Raw genomic sequence first — 19,706 nt, forward strand, 5'->3', positions numbered from 1 at the left:
TGGCATTTGGGGAAGATGAATGTTAACACTGCAGGTGCAATTAGTGATTTAGCTCTCGATTGCTTATTTTTTAATAAATATTTAATGCTGTCTCTGTTCCAGATGCATTCTGCTCTGCCCCAACCAGACTAGGCTCATTTTTGTTGGCCACTTTTGCATCTGTCACCCTGGTTCTGCTTTGCTCCTTTCCTTTGAGCTCTGCTGCAGCAAAAGTTCCCTACCAAACTCATTTTTCTCTCTGGTTGAGGGTGTAATGTGGATCCTGGTCATATCAGCAGTGACTTGATGAAGAGAAGAAAGGTTTTGTGACTCACAGCAGTCAAGGTGAGCACAGTCACATCCCACAGTTCTGACTGGGTGTTGTGTGCAGTAAACTGGCAAAAAGTTTCTCCCCAGAGCAAGAAGCGCATATCTGCTGGTCCCTCTCAGATACTGCAAACCATCCAGGTCCCATCTTGAGCTATTTCTGAGCAGTGACCACAACTTGCATTGTTTGAATAGAGTCTAAAAAACAGCAAAACTTTGTGTTTAAGTCAAGATCTGCAGAAAGAAAAAATGTGCATCTGCACTGCTGACAGTGGCAGTGAATTACCCAGGGGCTGTTGATGCTTCACAGCTACTTTGAGAGCTCTCTGTGGGGAAGGACACACTGGAACAGAGCAAGTTCAGCAAATATACCTGTAGTGCAAGGTATATTCTGTTTTCTGGAACTAAATCCCTGGTTGCCATTGCCCTGTGCCTATCCATTTGCTTAATTTGTTTCTGAACATACAAGTCTGCTGCTTCTTTCCAAAAGCCAGGTGATTGGAATTCACTCTCACGGTTGAAATGGTGCTGGTTTTTCAGGCTGTGTCAGAGTGGAAGTCTGTTAGGTGGTCTTTGGCTCACAGCTCCTCATTGCCATTGTTCTGTCAGCAGTGGTGAAGGCACTGGGAGATACTGCATGAGGGAAAATGATGAATTGGTGTGTAGAAATTAATGACTTTCACCAAATTATAAATAAATAATAATTAAAACATGAGCAGATGTGAAGGTGGACACCCACAAGGACCAGGTTTTTTATGAGGGAAGTCTCATCCCTGAAACACACCCTTTCATTCTGTGCTTTCCAGTGAATGGGGCAGCAGCCATAAAGCAGGAGTGCTGTGCAAGGTATGAGATTAAAAGGATAGCTGAAGCTAAAGCAGGAAAGCTGAGCCCTTTTTGGAACAGGAGTAGAATGCTTCACAAGTGTGGGGGCCCTGCCCTTTGAGCCAAAGTCTAAACCTAACTTTAGAAAAGAAGTTGAATATTTGTGTCCATTTGCAGGCCTGCGAATTCGGTGGAGATTATAATGAAAATAAAAACATTGGCAACTACTGAGGTTGCCAAATGAGAATAATTTATGAACCATGCAGGGTTGGCAGAGGTCTGTGGTAAAGGGTAGAGGGGTTATCTCCCCAGTCATGTTTTAGCTGGTACTGGGAGCTTAATACCTAGACCCCTGAAGGTGGAATGTTTTCCAAGGCACACACCTTAGCCATGGTTTACTGGAGCTGGACTTGTCCCTTGAGTCAGGAGCTGGAGGGGATGGTTTATACTCATGAACTATGAATGCAGCACAGTGTCTCATTCTGAGTATCTGCTGTGCTTTTGCAGCAGACTTCTTAAATGGAAAGGCAGAAGGTAACTAAAACATACTGTCTAGCCCTTTTTACGAGCAGCTTTGTTTTAAAGTTGGCTGTAGGAGTGAGTGGAATATTAGCTGTGGTATGTTGAGGTAGACTGCATCGTGACCACACAACTGAAAAAGGGTGCTCAAATACTTCATACAGTTTGCAAAGAGAAGACAGTGACTGCAACACCAAAATCAGACGTTACACTTCTTTTTGTTGTTGTTGTTGTTTATTCCCTTGTGAAAAGTGACGTCTTAGAAGAGATGTGCACTTTTGCATTGTCCACATGTGTACGGATAGAGGAGGTGTCTGAGCCTGCAGTCACTGGGGGAAATAAGTAGTGCCATGAACAGGGCAGTGGGAGCCACTGAAACCATGGCCTTGGTTAGGAAGTTCTTCCCTGCCCCCCAATCATATGCTTTTTCAATAATTCAGATGACAAGGCAGCTAAGTCATTTGCTTTCATTAACTACAAGCTCTAGGAAGAACAAATTTAAAGTATGCAAGTGCTTTCCTCAAATTAATGTAGAATAAGAAGAGGATAATAATGTATCTGATGAATATTTGTTAACTAGTAGTCTGTTCTCTTGATGCTGAGTCTGATTCCCATGTCTCAGACTATGATCACAAGAGTTTCCAGAGCCTGTGCAGTACTGAATGACAGAAATATATTTTTTTTTTTCTCTTTGGTAACAGTCTGTTGTTGTCAAGAGTTTTTTTTTCGTTACTGTGTCAAAATGACATTTAGATCCAGGACATTCTCGGTGTGAAGTCTCCTGCTACTCTGACATGTGGCATGCAGGTTTGCCCAACTACAGCAATTCCTCAGATTTTTCTAATGTGTTACAGTGAGTTTTTTTAATGAATGAAACCACATAGATATGACAAAAAGTCTTCTGTAATCTATGATGGTACTGCAGATACTCTTCCTCTTTGACTACTAAATATTTTGTCAAGTATATGAAAAGGTGTGGGGCTGTAAAGAAAAACAAGATTTCAAGAGTGGGTTGTCACTTATTTTTACTTCAGAATGTGCTTACAAAGACTATCTAGAAAGATGCAGCTTTAGGCTACATGTGGGAGACTTTACTCCTGTGGGGTGGTAATTACCTCTAGGTAGCAAAACCAGACAGAAATTTTGTATTGTTAACTATACATAAGTTTTAAACAACATTTGAAAAATCTAAGTTTATCCTATAAGACTAAGTTCTGAAGTACTTTTTTTTTAATCTGGAAAAGAAATTAGAAGTTCTGTAACTTGCCATGGTGCAGGTTTTTTTTTTCATTAATCCAATTCTATCAATCTTAACAAAAAAAAAAAAGGTTTTTTTCTCTTATGGTTATGTTTGAGACTTGCTAACATAATTGTGCCAAAAGGAGGGTTGAAGTTTCTTGTTTTATAATAGCGTTGCTGTTTTCAGAGCTGGCAGATTGTCTGCTCACAATGGATTCCATATGTGCCGGAGACCACAACGAGAAGGGATTTACAGAGTATGAGCTGGAGTGCAAATAGTGGAGGTGGCAAGCACTCATCTCCTTGTTTTTTAGTTTAAAAGGGCTTTATTAAACAGCAGTCACACAGAATCCCAGAATGGTTGATGCAGGAAGGGACCTCTGGAGGTCATGTCCAGCCCTCATGCTCAAGAAGGGCCACCTGGAACTGGTTGCCTAGACCATGTAACTTCTGAGTATCTCCAAGGATGGAGACTTCACAGCCTCCCTGGGTAACCTGTGCTATGGCTTGGTCAGTGTCACAGTGAAAAAGCATTTCCTGATGTTCAGAGGGTATCACCTGGGTTTGAGTCTGAGTTCATTGCCTCTGTCATTGGGTATTACTGAAAAGTGGCATGGCTCTGCATTTTTTACTCCTTTCCTTATATACATTCATGAGATGCCCCCTGAGCCTTCTCCAGAACAGACCCATCTCCTTCAGTTTTTTTTTTCCCATGAGAAAGATATCAATCACCTTTTGCAGACTTTTGCTGTACTCACACCGGCACGTCCACATCTTTTTGTGCTGAGGAGTGTGGAACTGGACACAGTACTCCAGGGAAACCTCATCAATGCTGAGGATGATGGCCTTCCTTGACCTGCTGGCATCACTCCTCCTGATGCAGCCCAGATTGCCATCACCTTCCTTGCAGCAAGGGCACGTAGTCTCCACCAGGACCCCCAGATCCTGCTCTGCCAGGCTGCTTTCCAGCTGGGTGGCACCCAGCATGTGCAGGTGCCTTGGCATTGTGCCCGCCCCTGTGCAGGGTATTTTGGTACAGTCTGTGTAAATTATCATTGACCCCACCACAGAAAAGGCTACATGAAAAAGTAGTGTTATGTGGGCCTCAAGTTCTGTGTGAATGCTTTGTCCAAGGGTAGTCAAGCTACCTGTGTTCATAAGATGTAGCGTGCATTACACCCACAAAAATAAATGAATGACCAGTAGATGTAGTTCTTTACCATATTTCTGTCATTTTAAGCAGTTTATGCCTTTCAATTGTTTTGGAAGTCTGAAACTGGAATGCAGGAGAAGAATGTGCTGTTCATGTGTTTCAGAATGGTTCAGTCTTAGGTTGCCTTGCTTCACCTGGACTTTATTCCTCAGCACTGTAGCTGAGAAAGGACAGGACAAGTTTCAGGTTTTACACTGAATCAAATTCTTTGTCTGGCTGTTACAGCCACAGAAAGGCATGTGCTGGCAGAGGAGGAGATGAGAACGAGCTGCAAAGTTTGATGTGTAGGAAAGGTTCTTGAACTGTCTCTTCCAGTGGCTGAAAATGATCATGAAGTTGCTGGGCTATTGTGTAATAAATTTATAGCCTCAGCTGTGTTAAGAGAGGCAAACGAGCATCTTAAACCTTTACTGCTGGCTTCAGTTTTCTCAAGTGGAGCCAAGCATTCACCTAGGGAAAAGAAGAAACACTTCTTTTAGATACCTGGGGAACAACACTGGCTTTTGTAGCTTTTGTATCTTTTAATCCAAAGCAAGAGGAGAATCAAATCTGAGAACGTTTTCCTAGGTGTACCAAAGAGTGTTGCACTGGTAGCAATAAGATCCAGGAGAAGCAGTTTCTTATATTCACATACCCCTTCAAGAAGCAAGCAAAGAGAGCTGGAAGTCATCATATGCATTTCTAGAGGTACTAACTTGAGAAGAAATAATACTGTTTGAAATACCATACTTCAGTTTTTTCTTGGCTGAAAAATGCTAACATTCCTTTTTCTTTTTACACAGAAACATTTTCAGGAAACATTCTTTCATTATGTAACTGTTTTCACAGAAACAGCTTTTAAACTAATTTTCCAGAAGAATATTATTTCTAATATTGGGTATCTGACTCCTGAGGAGACTTTTCTGAATACCCTTGCAACATCTTTCATTTCTGCCGTTGGCTTCTTCTAAGTTGAGAATAGACTTGTCCCTAATTCATTAACAAATGAGAAAAAAGTTTGCATTGCTTTAATTCTGTGTTACTGAGACAAACTGGGTTTTTTTGTTGTTGTTGTTGTTTGGTTGGTTTTTTTGTTGTTGTTCTTTAAGCCTTAGTTCAGGATTTCAGGAATTTCATGCAGAATTTTAGAATGTTTTGTGTGTGTGTGTTCTTACAGGCAGGTTACCAGTGATTCCTTGAAGCTTTTTTATTGCTCTCAGAAGGTCCATCAGTTTTAAATAAAGCTTAAGCATGTGTTTCTGGTTAATTGAAAACTTTCTGTACAAGTATTGGAAAGTAGACTGATAACATGACTGCAAAGAGCTTTGTTTAATTCAGAATATGCAATTTTATACTGCTTTAAAAAACACAAAACACTAGTGTTATGCCATATATTCCTAAAGATAATGACATGAACAAGTGCACTAGCAGGGTTATGTCTTTATGTTCCAACCCTTAACATTCTATGATTATGTGCTACTTTAACAGATTTGAGAATTACATCCAGGCTGGATGTTGTTGTGCTCACTGCTGCATATGGATATCATATTTGGAGTTCCTTCAAAGCCTGCAGTATTGGACAGCATTGGCTTGACCTTTTCACCTCTTATTTCTCTATCTATTGAAAGTATTAGGAACCAGAAATGTCATGTCCAGTCTAGATGGAGACTCGGTCTGCTGTTAATGTGGGACGCAGTTTTGGGTTGGCATTAACCAGTTCATGCTGTCTCTCCTCTTGCACTTGAGAGTTTATTGCTTGAAGAGACATTTGTAAGACCTCAGCAAGGAGCAGTGGGTGTAGCTGGTGATCTCCTGTGATGCCTCTCTTTCTTTTAAGAGCCTGAGTACTGCTAAAATCATATTTGACCTCAGGGGCCTTGAGGATTCCAATTTGGAGATTCTTCCCCTCCTAATTAGTATCAGAAGGGAGGAAATACTTTCCTCAGATGATCATTTCTAGCCTTTCTTTCTAAGTTAACTTTACTTTTTGTTCCTTTCAGGACTTTCTGTTAAATACTGAGTTAGAACTTTAAAAGGCCGTGTGGGCTGAGGCCAAAGGCCATCTGGTCCTAGTTTCTAACTTGGACAGTGAACCAAACCAGGTGTCTATAGAATAAAAGAAGCTGAGTGTGCATATGCTATTTACCTGAATAGCTCTCTCAAATTTTGATTATTTTTAAGCTCGGGAGCTTTTGCTTGATGTGGCAGGGCAACAACTGATCCATAGAGTTCAGGTGTCTGGGAGATAGGAGCATTTCTGCTTTTGCCCTTTTCCTACATTAAAATACACTGTTGGAGGAGTGTGTTTGTGGCTCACATGAAATGCTTTACTTTTTCATCTACTACTCCATCCCTTTTGCTCTAGCCTGAGCTGCCATGGGAGCAGCTGCTTGTCTGCTACAGAAAGAACTCCTTTAGAAATAAACATCCTTGAAAAAACAAGCCCTCCAATCCAAAAGAGTGAAAATGTAGTTACTGGTGTACTGGTGTACATTGTCCTTCTCTTGTAAATCCAATCTCCTGTAGTAGCAGGTTTTCAGTTGTGCTGCCCTTCGGGGAGGGAGATACCACCATTAATTAATTTTTTTTTAAAATTAAGTTTTCCCATCTCCACCACTCTAAAGCCAAATCCTGGTTTAATGCTGAAGCCTTCTAGACTTGGAAGCATCATGTTGCAGTCTCTGGTAAGATGAGGTTTTACCCCAATCCAGTGTTTGCACAATCAGGGGAATACAGGGCAGAAAGACAGATCTTGGAAGGAAAGCAGGTGGAATCATTGCCTCATTGTTCAGGGTGAAAAAGCTGTGCTCTTCTCCCTGGCATTAGGGTCCTCACCTTTCATACATAACAAATAATTAGAAAACAAGTGTGGCGTTTTGGATTTTAGTTATTCAGAGAGAAAGTCATTAATTGGCAGACTACAGTTGAGACTGGTGTTGGGTCAGTTCTCATTGCTTGGCTTTGCAGGTGTATCCTGTGGGTGACTCGGTTATGTGCACAGGTTGTGTTTTGCCCCTTTTACCTGGGATTAAGTGTCTTCAGATAATGCTGGTTTCACATTAAATATGAGCTTTTGGGACATTTGCATAGGATTAAGAGAGCACAAACCTTATGGTTTGCTTCTAATTTAATGTCAGCCCTCCAAGATTGTCAACTATATGGCATGTAAGTCATCAATTATTTACTATTTCATTGTTACACAAGTTCTTCACATCAGTACCTGAAGGCAGTCCCAGCCCTTCTTCTCTCATTGTGTGTTCCTGCTCTGTCCTGGCTGGCAAAGCAGACTGTGCAGCCATGTGGGAAAACAGAGCAGGGAACTCATCCAGCTGAAAAGTAACCAGACAAAAAGGTTTATTATTTTTCAGTCTGATACATTTTCTGCCACACAAGTAGTTGTGCTGGCATGGCAAGAAGGTGTCAATGTGAACAGGGGAGTGAGGGGCGATGGGGGAGTAGCATCTACTTGAAATGGACTGAGCAGCATCTCCTGACAAATCCTAAGCTGTGCCTGAAAGATGTGTTATCTTGTCACCTTTCTTTGGTATTGAGAAGTTTGAACAGAGAAGGCAAGGTTCAGAAAAGAGGAAAATATTTTATCCATTTCATGCAAGTGTAGAAATAATGTTTGGAGAGATGGGGTGACTTACTTGAGGGTACACACTGGGATCTCTCTGTCTAATATTTGAACTGTAAAACCAAATAATCTTCTTGATACCTGAGTTAACTGCCCAACTTCAAATAGAAGGGACTCTTAGGTACTTTTCTCTTAACTGTGACCCTAGACCAGCGTGATAAAGGCAGAGAGGCAGCTTGCAAGTTGCAGTTTGCTGTAGCTGACTGCCTGAAGATGTTGTGTATGTGTGTATGTCTGCTCTTCTCTTACCAGATGAGGCTAAATACACCTATTTTTTTTACTTTCGCAAAAAAAAAATATATATATATATATTTACTTATGTAGGGGTTCAGGGAATCATGCCCTAAAAATTTGTCTTGTAAGCTAAAAAGACATCTTAAATTTCAACTAAACTTTTGACTCCACTATTTCATATTGGTTTGACCTGGGAAGCTCTTAATGAACAACCTTACTTGGATTTACTGTCAGGAGCCTCAAGGTGTTTAGGAACTGGGGTAGGACAGTCAGATCATACATGAAAAACATAACATTCTGGGTAGTTCATGTGATGCTCTGACCTCCAGAGGGGGCTGATGAAGAGAGAGCAGTGTAATGCAGCATCTTCCTGTGTTACATTTACCCCGCCAGAGACTTGCACATTTTGGCTGCCGAGTAGTGGCACTGCCCTCCCTGCGAGACACCACAGAACACATTCTGTACCACAATCACCAGAGACAGGGCCTTCAGCTGTGCAGGACTTGGTTTCCTGTGGGGAGCCTTGTGGGTTGAGCTTCTGAATGTCCTCTGAGGGTCTGTCTTGCCAGGCTTGGCAATAAGGAAGGTAGCTTTCTTTTGAAAGCAGATCAAGATTGTGATGGCTGAAAGTTAATTGATTTGCCTTTTTAACCACTTGCAGGGGCTGGAAACCATCTGGTAACTACATTTTTTCCATAAACTCTCTGAATGCTACTTTGCAGAATTTACTAATATTAAGTGTCTCAAATAGATATGATTGCTCATGTTGCTTATCCCAAGTGGCAGTGGAGTGCAGGCTCTTATCAAGGCAGGAGGCCTTGTCATTATCTGTCCTTTTGGGAGACACATTTCAGCTGTCAGAGGGGTTGTGTGTGCCAGAGGCACCTGGGCTGGTCCTGCAGGAGGTGGCAGTGAAGTTGTGTTAGCGCGGTGTCCTAGCCTGGCCTCTGTGCAGCTGACTGTGGACAACCTGGTTTAGGTTTCTGTGCATGGCTTTTACTTCTTTGTTGACATTCACCCTACATGGTGGAATTTAAGACTGGATTTACTGCATTAGTCTATTGCAATGTTTCTATAAATGGTACAAATAGAAGGGAATCATTAGCATTTGTTGTTTACTTGTGCCAGGAAGCTTCATGAGATGAGGAATGGAATGAATGTTTGTAAATGCATACAGGAGTCCTTAGACTTTCACTGCCTCCCTCCAAGGTGGCATTGCATGCCCACTGCCTTGAGTTGTGTTTGTATTTCATGTCTCCCTCAATAGAAATATTTAATGAGATAACTTTGATCCACCTTCTGAGAAATAACGAAGGAAGGCACATGAAGCTTGGCTGATAGTTTGTTAAATGAGGATACAATCTTCCATTCTTCCAGGCATGGTGCCATAAATGGACATGTCAGCTAATCCAGGGTCTATTCTTTAACCTTTGACTTGCAGTGGAATTTCCATGCATGACACTTGTGGTGACTTAGAGCATAAGGGATCCATTACTGAGCTCTTTGAAGCACTGTACGTGCCTAGCACGGTATGGAGAGGGTGTGAAGAGCTACAGGTGACTTCAGATAATTGCACTGTGGTGAGGCTGAGAAAAAGAATCTGTTATGATTCTCCAGGGCAATGCTAAGAAGTTGAGTTCTGAGCAAGAGATCCCTCTGTGCTGGACAAAACACCAGTAGTTGAATCTCAGATTTCTGTGGACAGAGGCTGGCTGCAGGAGACCTTGCATTGTGAGGCCTTGGGAGGGGAGCATGACTTGATTGGTGTTTCTCAATCAACTGTTCAGGAACCTCTCATTGTCTGTAACATTAAAAATTATTTTTGAAAAAAACTCACTAAAATCTATGTATTTTGGGATAAGGAAGCAAAAAGGATAAAAATAGCAGTACATACTACATTTATCTTACTTTATATTTCATTGCAAGTTAATGTTAAGCATGGTAACACTGGACAGGAGACAGTTTTTTTCCTTTGGAAAGATTGACCAGTATTGGTGCCACTTTCTACATCAAGTTCTATTGTAGCTGCTGTTTTTGGCATCTTTTGACTTTTTAAGAAATTCCAGTTGGCTGCTGAAATTGCTGATGTGTTTTTTGGACTTAGAATTTTACCACAAATTTTTTCTCATATCAAGTTTATTGCATTTCTTTTCATGTATTTCCTTCATATTGTACATATACATTATAGATGTTCTTGCAGTCCCAATATCACCAGAAGAAGAACAACATGGTAAATATTTAGATGATGTGCTGTTTCCGCAGACTTCTAGTGATCTGTCATGTTGAGAAGATGTTTGAATTTGGAAAGGAGAGAAAATTTTACAGGATTATTCTAGTCTCTTTGAAGAAATGGGAAATCAGGAGAGAAGTATGGAAAAATTAAGATACATGAGTTTTAAAACTCTTTCTGTAAAGTTTAAATTCTTCTTCACCTTTCCCAGACTAGTTATCTAGAAGTTGGAAAGGCATATTGTTTTAATAATGGGTGTTAGCTGAATTTCAGAGTTGTTGTATGCCCCTTTAAACTCAGTGGTCAGAATTTGAGAATGAAAAAGTATTTACAGAAGGTAAGATTTCCTTCAGGTGCATTAAATAATCAACTTCTACCTAAACATAAAACTGCAATACTAATTCAGTAGTTTCTGCATGCTTTAGGGTCTAGCCACCAGTTGCCATAAATTATGTTTGTGTTTAACTTTTTCCCCTTTTAAGTAGTTTTGAAACATGTCATCGTGTTTCTGCTTATGAGAGAGAAGCTACAGAACTGACCAGCTGCACTCTTAATCCTCTGATATCCTGTAAGCAGAAGAATGTTCTGGAAATGTCAGGCTGATATAACTCATGGAGAACATTAGCTACTCCAAGAAAAGGTTTATAAAGAATAAGCAGGTTCAAAATCATAATCATGTTAACACAGAGCCTTTCCAAGAAGAATAGTTCATCCCTCTATCAGTGTCTGCTAGAGCTTCCTTGTGCTCGTATTTTGTAGAGTCTGTCTAAAAATGCAATACTCTCTGTGGAACTAAAACAATGCTGTGAAGTCCTAAGAGAACACTAGGTGTGATGGTGATTTGATATGGAAAAATATGAACAGATCAACACTACAAATAAATAACTACTTCCCATGGTGCTAATATGAGCACAAGGCTAAGAGTATGTTTTGTTTATATTATTCCCAGAGAAAATGGGAGACCATAATAAACTACCACTTTTTATCCTGTAGATTTATATTTGTCATCTTTGTAGGTGGTTTAGTTTATTATTAACAAGTCACTACTTAACTGTCTTGCAGTCATTTCTAAGTGTAGATTTTATTTTGCACAAGACATAACAAAGTGATAATATGTTGGAGTCATTGCCTTTGGAGCAAAGTTTTAGAGTATTCAGTCAAGAAGCTGGTGTTGCTAGATTGCAGAGAATTTTGTTTGTAAGACTGTCAGAAAAATGTTTGAGTGTGGGCTCTTTCACCAATGGCTATAATTTGGTATTTCACACCACCTGCTTTGCTTTTCCTGTCTAAGGATTGGCACATCTGTCCTGACAGCCATGGCAGGCCACCACCACAGCTTGAGGAGAGAGCCAAACACCAGGGATTGTTTGCCACCACTGCTGTGCTTTAGCTCTAGGAGACGGCAAAGGTACTTCTGAAGGCAGATTTAAAAAAAAAAAAAAAAAAAAAAAGAAAGAGCATTGACATTCAGTGGCCCTCTTTGGGATTTTCTTTTCTGGGCATCTGAAGGTGGCTTTTGTATTATGAGTAAAAATGTGGCCCATCTGTGTAGCCATAGAGAAGTATGTTGTGATGCTGTGTCTCCAGCAAGGTAAAATGTCATGTTCTTCAGTGAGAAGTGTCTCTTAAAAAAAGGAAAAGAATATGAGAGAAAAGGGTAGTGATGGGTCACTATGTGTATTTGTAATCAATAAATCGTTATTCACAGTTCAACAGGGGTGTTGCACTCACAGTATCATAGGGATTGATTCTCTTGGTTCATAGCTTGCTCTGAATGTAGGTGAGTGATGATAGTTTGGAACTGCAACCAACCAAGCCGTGTAAGAATTCAGAAAATAAACTTCTCTGAAAGAAGAGCCACAGTAGTACATGTAGGACTTATCCATGAAATGTAGTACCAATAGAAACCTGATGAATGTTGTTTATAAAGCAGCTTTTACCTGGTAGCCAAAATATTGTCAAGGGGAACAGTACTATGGACAACAATGAGGAACTTCTTTACAAATTCTTGAGTATACTCAAGTGTTTGAGGCAACAGCTTGCTATGAGACTCAGGCAGCCCGTCCTTGTGGAAAAGGACCAGATATGTCTGTTGTGCATCCATCTCTCCTTTTTTGATATATGGGTTCTGGTACTGTTTGGTTGAATGTTATTCTCTTTTCTGCTTGCCAGTATCTGCCAATACATGCCTGACATTAAGCCCCTTTAGACATTTAAAAATATAGGAAGGTGTTTGCTTTTATCCCAAAGCATCGATGAAAGGTGGCTGTGTTTCAGCTGTTGGAAACATTAATGAATGGCTTACACTCAGCTGAATATAGACTGTGGTATAGACTGCTCACAGCTGCTTCACTCTTCTCCTTTTGGGGCAGGCTTCTTTACCCATAGGAATTTTCTATGTCATTCCATTTTTCTTTGTCTTTATCTTTCCCTGATGACTTTCTGGTTTTCTTTTCCACACTACCTACCTGATCTGTCTCACAAGTTCTTTCTTGAGCCAGAGAAGGCTGGGTATGTTCACTTGAGGTGCCATTTCAGAGTCTGCTGGTGAGAATCCTGAGAACTCATTCAGAGAAGGGTTGAGGTTGGAAGGGACCTCTGGAGCTCAGCTGGTCCAACCCCTGCTCAAGCAGGGTTCCCTGGAGATGGGTGCTTTGAGCCATGACTAGATCACTTTTGAATAGCTCCAATAGTGGAGACTCCACAACCTCCTTGAGCAACCTGTTCCTGTTTTCAGTCACCCTCACAGCAAAAGTGTAGCTTTCCACAAGATCTGCAGGACTCGCAGAGTCCTACAGCCACCACATGGGGCTACAAGCCCACCACATGAGTCTCCTGAACACGCCAGTCATGTCATTTTACTGTTGCCAACCTGCTGTGTCTGCTCACGCAGTGATTTAGCTCAGCCCAAGAACTGATTTTCATTTGATGACACCTTTGTCTTTAGCAATCAAATAAATTTTGTTTTATCTTGGTGACTGAAATATAGGGAAAAGGTCTTAGAGATCTCTTTGTTGTTCTGTCAAAAGATGTCCTGTGTCTATACTGAATAGCTGTTTTTTTTTCATAGATGCACCTGAAATACAGGTTGACTACATGAATCATGCTGATGTGTAGAATTTAATTGCATTGTTTTACTTTAATCTTCTTCAAAGAGCCAAGAGCTTTTGAGTGTTATATTTAGAAATATTTGTAAAATCATTTTGCATACATTGCAGCAGCATATAAAAAAAAAATCACGCCTTACCGCCTTCTCGTGTTTTTTGTGTAATCCAGTTCATTAAGGCTTTTGATGTTGATTTCACTTTGCCCACAACAGATTTTAGCTGAGTTTGGCAAGGCCTCATTAGGAGATTTGTCATTGAAGTCTTGAGACTAATCAGGGGCTTTCAGTGTGTGACGCTGTTCAAGGGGAACTTTCAGTGTTTCGTGTGTAAAGCACAACACATTTAGTGTTTCATTTATCCTTTGAGATCAATTTATCACTTACAGAGAGAGAAAAAAAACCCTGAGTAGAATAAAGCCTATTCTAGTCAATTTGTGCTAAATTACAAAGATTGCACCTTAAAGTCTTCCCTTTTGTCTGCAGTCAGCAGACCTTAGTTGTCAGATATTAAAAGATGAGTTAATGTGGTATTTTATTATATTTTCTTGTCTTTCCTCCATGTTGTACATGTACATTATAAAGATTCTTGCAGTTCCAATATCACCAGCAGAAGAACAACACGGTAAATATTTAGATGATGTGCTGTTTCCACAGACTTTTAGTGGTCTGTGGAGTTGAGAAGATGTTTGAATTTGGAAACGAGAGGGTACAGATCTTACAGGATTATTCCAGTCCCTTGGAAGAAATGGGAAGTGCTGATTTAATAAAAGGAGTTGTGCTTTTGGCCATATTGTGAGGCATGTTTGTAGATTTTTACTTTGAATCCTTGTGGTTTCATTTCATATGCTAGAGTGGAGCTGTATCTCTGGGAAGGTGGATGGCAGCAAAATTTGAAGTAAAGACTGTGCACATAGACCTGCATTGACCTATATGTGACACCTCCCTGTTGAAGCTTTGCCCTGTCTCCTAAGATCATCTCAGGGAGAGAGCTAGCATTTCCTGCTTGTTGCCATGAAGTAACTTAGACCACTTAGAGGGCTCAACTGGTCTCAGCACAGAAAAATCCTTCAAATCAGAGCTGTCCTTTCTGCATGAATGGAAGCCTGCTTGGATTTGTAGGTGTTCTGCCCAGAGTATTGGGGAGAGATGTTTGGGAGAGGGAGACAGCAGATATTTATTCCATCAGTTTTTTAGCCAAAATGTAAGCTATTAAACATTTTATTGCTGTCTGCTTCCACATTTTGGACCTCCATTCTCAATATGTTGAACAGCCTTATAATCTGGGAGTGTTGCAGCAAGGTCTCTCTTTGCTCCCCCAGGGTGAGCAACACCAATTCCTCAGCTTTTCTTCATAGCGGAAGTCTTCCAGCCCCGATGATTTTTGTGGCCCTCCTCTGAACTGGCTCTCAGTCTCTCTTGTACTGGGACCCCAAAACTGGATGCAGCACTCCAGGTGGGGCCTCCCCAGGGCAGGGTAGAGGAGGGGAATCACCTCTCTACTGCTGGCCACGCTGCCTTGGATCCAGGCCAGGATATGAATGACTTTCCAGGCCATGAGCACACATGGCTGCCCTATGGAGATTTTTTTCACCCACCAGCACGCCCACATCTTCAGCAGAGCTGTTTTCAATCCCATCATACCGCAGCCTGTATCAATACCAGGGTTTGTCCTGACCCAGGTGCATCATCTTGCACTTGGCCTTCTTGAACCTCCTAAGATTCCTGACATTCGACAGCTTGGTGTTGTCTGCAACATCCCCAGATGTGCATGGGTTTCAATAAATGTGTCTGCATCCTCGGATTCAATCTTCTCTTGTACATTTTAGTCAGCAGCTCTAGTATTTGAACTTCCACTGTCCATTTCTGTAAAAGCAGATGGAAACGTGGAAGTTTCATCCTCATCCTGCTGATGCAGTGTTGTAAGGGAAATGGTGTCCTGTTTACTTGGTGTGGCACCAGCTTGGCTTCAGCACCTGAGTATGCGTGACGAACTTTTGAACCTGCAGTATTGCCTGTGGGACTGATAGTGTTCTAAATAAGTGAGCATTTGGGGTTTGCCTGGACATGATGCAATGACATAATTGCAGAACCATTTGGCTTTTAACCACCGATACAGCCTTTTTTTCTCTTTTTTTTTTTAAACATACTCTATTTAGCTTAACAAAATAAAAAGACATTAATCTTCAATCTCTGCTACTCCATCAACTAGTAGAATAATCATAAGTTGATGGGCTGATACACAGCTCCCTTGGAACTTAGTTTGTAGGAATGCCAGTGATGTTTTTAACTGTCTCCAGCAGGAGGCTTTTTGTCTGGAAGGAGTCCAGAGGTGCACATTATAGCCTCCATTCACACTCACATCTGTTACAGGGATGATTTTTGTGCACAGCATGGGTGGGTGCAGTTGTAGCAGTAGCTGACTGCTCACCTCTGCTGTTTGGCTGGTGGTAGCTGGAAAATCCAGTGCACATCCCTCGTGTGGGTTGGGCCTGGCTGGGTGCCAGGTGCCCACCAAAGCAGCTCTGTCACTCCACTCCCCAGCAGGACAGGGGAGAGAAAATGAAATGAAGGGCTTGTGGATCAAGATTAGGACAGGGAGAGATCACTCAGCAGTTACTGTTATAGGCAAAACAGGCTCAACTTCATTTATGGCCAATCAAATCTAAATGCATATTGTTTTCACAAATCTGTAGGGTATTGTAAGGTTTTAAAGTGGAGATTTCATTTTTAAATTTATTTGGATATCTACTCTGTGTGCATGAACACCCTGAAATTCATATGCTAGTTTACAAAGATGTGGTAATTGTCACGTGATCATGTTAAAAAAATTATTTTTAGATGCTTCTGCTGTTTATTGTTTATGAACAGAGCCTTAAAACTCTATTAAGTTGTGGTATAAGTGATGGTTGATTTTGACTGCCCACATTTAGGCATTTAATGGTTTAATAGTCCACTAAGTTAGAGTCATACATATTTGTAAAAAAAAATACATATCGCTACACACTTAGAAATTGAAAAGTTAGATCTTAAATCACAAGAAAACAGAAGCATGGCACGATGAAGGGAGCATAATCACCTACAAGGTATAGGTTTAATATGAGTCTGAATAAACAATTTCCAAATAATAGCTAAGAGGGAGCTATTTAAAATCTCAGTCACAGATCATGGAAAGAACATGCTGGGAATATCAAGAGGTTCTTGCATAGAAGTAGCTGTTGATATTGCTATTTTAACTGTACCCACATTAGAGAAGCTTATTTTTTCCTTTTCTTTTGGGCATTCCACAGGTCATAAATGTTGATGGAACAATGAGGAAAACCCTCTTAGAAGACAAGCTTCCACATATATTTGGGTTCACACTGCTGGGGGACTACATCTACTGGACTGACTGGCAGAGACGAAGTATTGAAAGAGTTCACAAGATAAAGGCCAGCAGAGACATCATTATTGATCAGCTGCCGGATTTAATGGGCCTTAAGGCAACGAGTGTCACCAAAGTGTTTGGTAAGCATGGGCAACGTAGCATGGGTCTGTAGGAGTCTTTTATGGCCTTGCTTTCATTTAGCAGCTGTTGATCACTTGTAGTGAGAGTAACTGTGATCTGATGGGTTTGAAAGGAAAATGGCACCTATTGTTTCTAAAGTTGGGAAAATACAGTGTTGCAAAGGAATTTGCTTGCAGGTTTTAGTGACATAAATATTCCACAGCTTTCACTACACTCCTTGAATTTTTTATGAGGATTTTATTCCTCTCTGCTACAGGAATCATTATTCTCACAGAAATGCTCTCTTTCCTGCTGCTCTTTCCTTCCAGAGCAAAGTCCCATGATGTTCAGTTAGCAGAATGCTTTTCTCTGTTGGGTGGCATAGGCACAGTCAGTCACCATTACAACGTTGCCCCAAAGCATGTGGCACTTACATATTAACTCTTAACACCTCAGTTGTACCTAAATCCTAACAACTAAAACCTGCCCTTAGCAAAGTATCAGCAGATGGATCTCCATGTCCTTCCACTGCATCTCTGAAAGGTGCAGCCAATGTTTTGAGTCCTCTGCTGGCACTGTGCAGCAAGTGTGTCACAGGACCTCCTGGCTTTGGTGCACCACAGATTTTCCAGCTACCTGGATCACTGGAATTTGGGCACAGCAATAAACAGATTCATTAGTCAGCTGTTAAAATTACTGAGAAGAGTTGCAATGGAGTAATGGCATCAGTCTGAAATATGTATGCCCTAAAAACGGGAAAAGAACCCTGGTTGAGACTGATCTTTGAGAATTTTTGTGTGTGTGTGGTAACATTCTTAAAATACCTAAATTCTTGGTTCCAGCAGATGGAGAGAGGCACTCATTTATGTGTTGGTCCTTACTTTCCCCTACACATTCCATCCCCATCACATGAACAAATAAGTGTGAGATTGTGGTGATCTTGTTGGAACTGCTTCTGCTAATGAATCTTCTCAGCTTTAAATTAAACAGGTGGGAAAGAGCTGCTATTATCCAGCTCTTTTCTCACCCTTTTGTATCACTGAACATTTGTAAAAGCTGGTGGTTTCAAAGAGATACAAAGATGGAGTACTTGGTGAAAACTAGATAATTAATTATCTGTTTTCAGTGAATGAATTTAATTTTTGGGGAGACATGGAAGATCTGTTTGTAGATGGTATTTGTACAACAGGAGGAATAGGTCCAGCTTTGTAATCCGGGGTAGACAGAAAGAATCCATTTTGGTGCTTTTTTTCTTTTTTTCTTTTTTTTTTTTTTCAGAATTCCCTGCTGACAGCCCATAGTGTTAACTTATTTTGGAAAATGATACTGTGTTTTTGCTCAACCCCCTGTGCTCTCATTTCCCTTTTACCTTTACAATGCACTAATATGTGTTTTGTTTTAATTGTTGTTGTTTTTCTGTGCTTTTTTTTTAAGGAACTAATTCAATGCACTAATATCTGTTCTGGTTTGTTGTTTTGTTTATTTATTTTTTTAAAGGAACTAATTCATGCGCAGAGAACAATGGAGGCTGCAGCCATCTGTGTTTCTTTACACCCCAGGAGGCCAGGTGTGCCTGTCCCATTGGCCTTGAGCTGTTGAGTGACATGAAGACTTGCATCATTCCTGAAGCCTTCTTGGTTTTCACAAGCAGAGCAGCAATTCATAGGATTTCCCTTGAAACCAATAATAATGATGTTGCTATTCCTCTTACTGGAGTCAAGGAAGCCTCTGCTCTGGATTTTGATGTCTCTGATAACAGAATCTATTGGACTGATGTTAGTTTGAAGGTATTACTGACGTGTGAATTCCTTGAATATAAAGCCACAGAGCAGTTACTTTGATCTAACAAAGGTCTCTGTTACATGATCTGTCCTGCAGTTGCCAGTGTTGTCATTGAATTGCATCCAAGGAGACCCTTGGAGATGAAGACAGTTGCATTGCTGAATGCACAGTAGGCTGACAGGCATCTTCCTGCTCCAAATAAAAATCCAGAGTGGTGTGGGCTGCTCATATCCAATGCCTAAATCTTGGATGCTGGATGTGTTGCATCCATATGTGTATCTGCTCTAGAAAAGCTGATTTTATGTCATAGAGTAATTTAAACATTGAGCCCAGCAGCCCCCTGAGTTTTCTATCTGCTTCCAGTTTTAACTTGAAAGACAATTGTACTCAGTATTAACATTTGACAAGTAACTTTGGATTGTTTGCTGTTAGTCTGTGGCTCCAGCTTGGCACAGAAAAAGCCAGGGAACTTATCCAGTCTCCTCAACACTGTTAAGGGCCTACTGGCCCCTAGTTCTATCTCAGTGTGCTTCCCAGAACACATTTCCTGTGATATTCGGTAGACATCCAGGTGTGTGCTGAAGTGAGGGTTTTGCTCTTCAGCAGTGTTACTAGGCCTTTTGAAGTGAACCAAGTATATGGCAGAAAATGACAGATTCACTTCACTGGAATGCAATTATTCTATTCTGACTCTTAAAAGGTTTTCCAAGAGCAATCAGAGTTTCCTTGCCAGTGTGCCCAAGGCATAACATGACAAAGCTCACTTTTGGAGCCTGCAGCGCTCAGGCAGTTTCCGTAGCCTCTTTGTGAAGGCTGTAATGAGGGCTGTGCTTCAGTGTTAACAGTGCTGCTTGTGGCGTGGATACCATTGCTTCAGGGAGAGTGCCAGTGTAATAAATTAGTGTAGTGTAGACACAGTTACTAAATAAATCTCACACAAGCACGTGGAGGGCAGGTGTTACAGACATCTTAACTATTGGTACTGGAAAGCACATTACTTCAGCTGCATCCGTGAGTAGAGCTGTCTCACTTTGTTTTCCAGACTGGAAAACATTTCACTTTTTTGTTGCCTCCTGAATTTTCCAGCATACTGTATTTTCATATACATACCAGGTATCTTCCAGCACCTCTGGATTCTCTTTCCCCTCGTCC

General features: G+C 40.9%; 1 protein-coding gene across 2 annotated transcripts in view; it reads left to right on the top strand.

Annotated features, from left to right (window-relative positions):
• Positions 1-19,706, top strand: part of LRP5 (LDL receptor related protein 5) — a 131,949-nt gene that overhangs the window by 86,534 nt on the left and 25,709 nt on the right. For both annotated transcript variants that reach the window (XM_058858801.1, XM_058858810.1), the window contains exons 8-9: positions 16,576-16,792; positions 18,270-18,559. In XM_058858801.1, coding sequence (XP_058714784.1) covers positions 16,576-16,792; positions 18,270-18,559 — 507 coding nt within the window. The remainder of the gene's footprint in view (positions 1-16,575; positions 16,793-18,269; positions 18,560-19,706) is intronic.

Source organism: Poecile atricapillus, chromosome 1 (assembly GCF_030490865.1).
Source record: "Poecile atricapillus isolate bPoeAtr1 chromosome 1, bPoeAtr1.hap1, whole genome shotgun sequence".
NCBI classification, from domain to species: Eukaryota; Metazoa; Chordata; class Aves; order Passeriformes; family Paridae; genus Poecile; species Poecile atricapillus.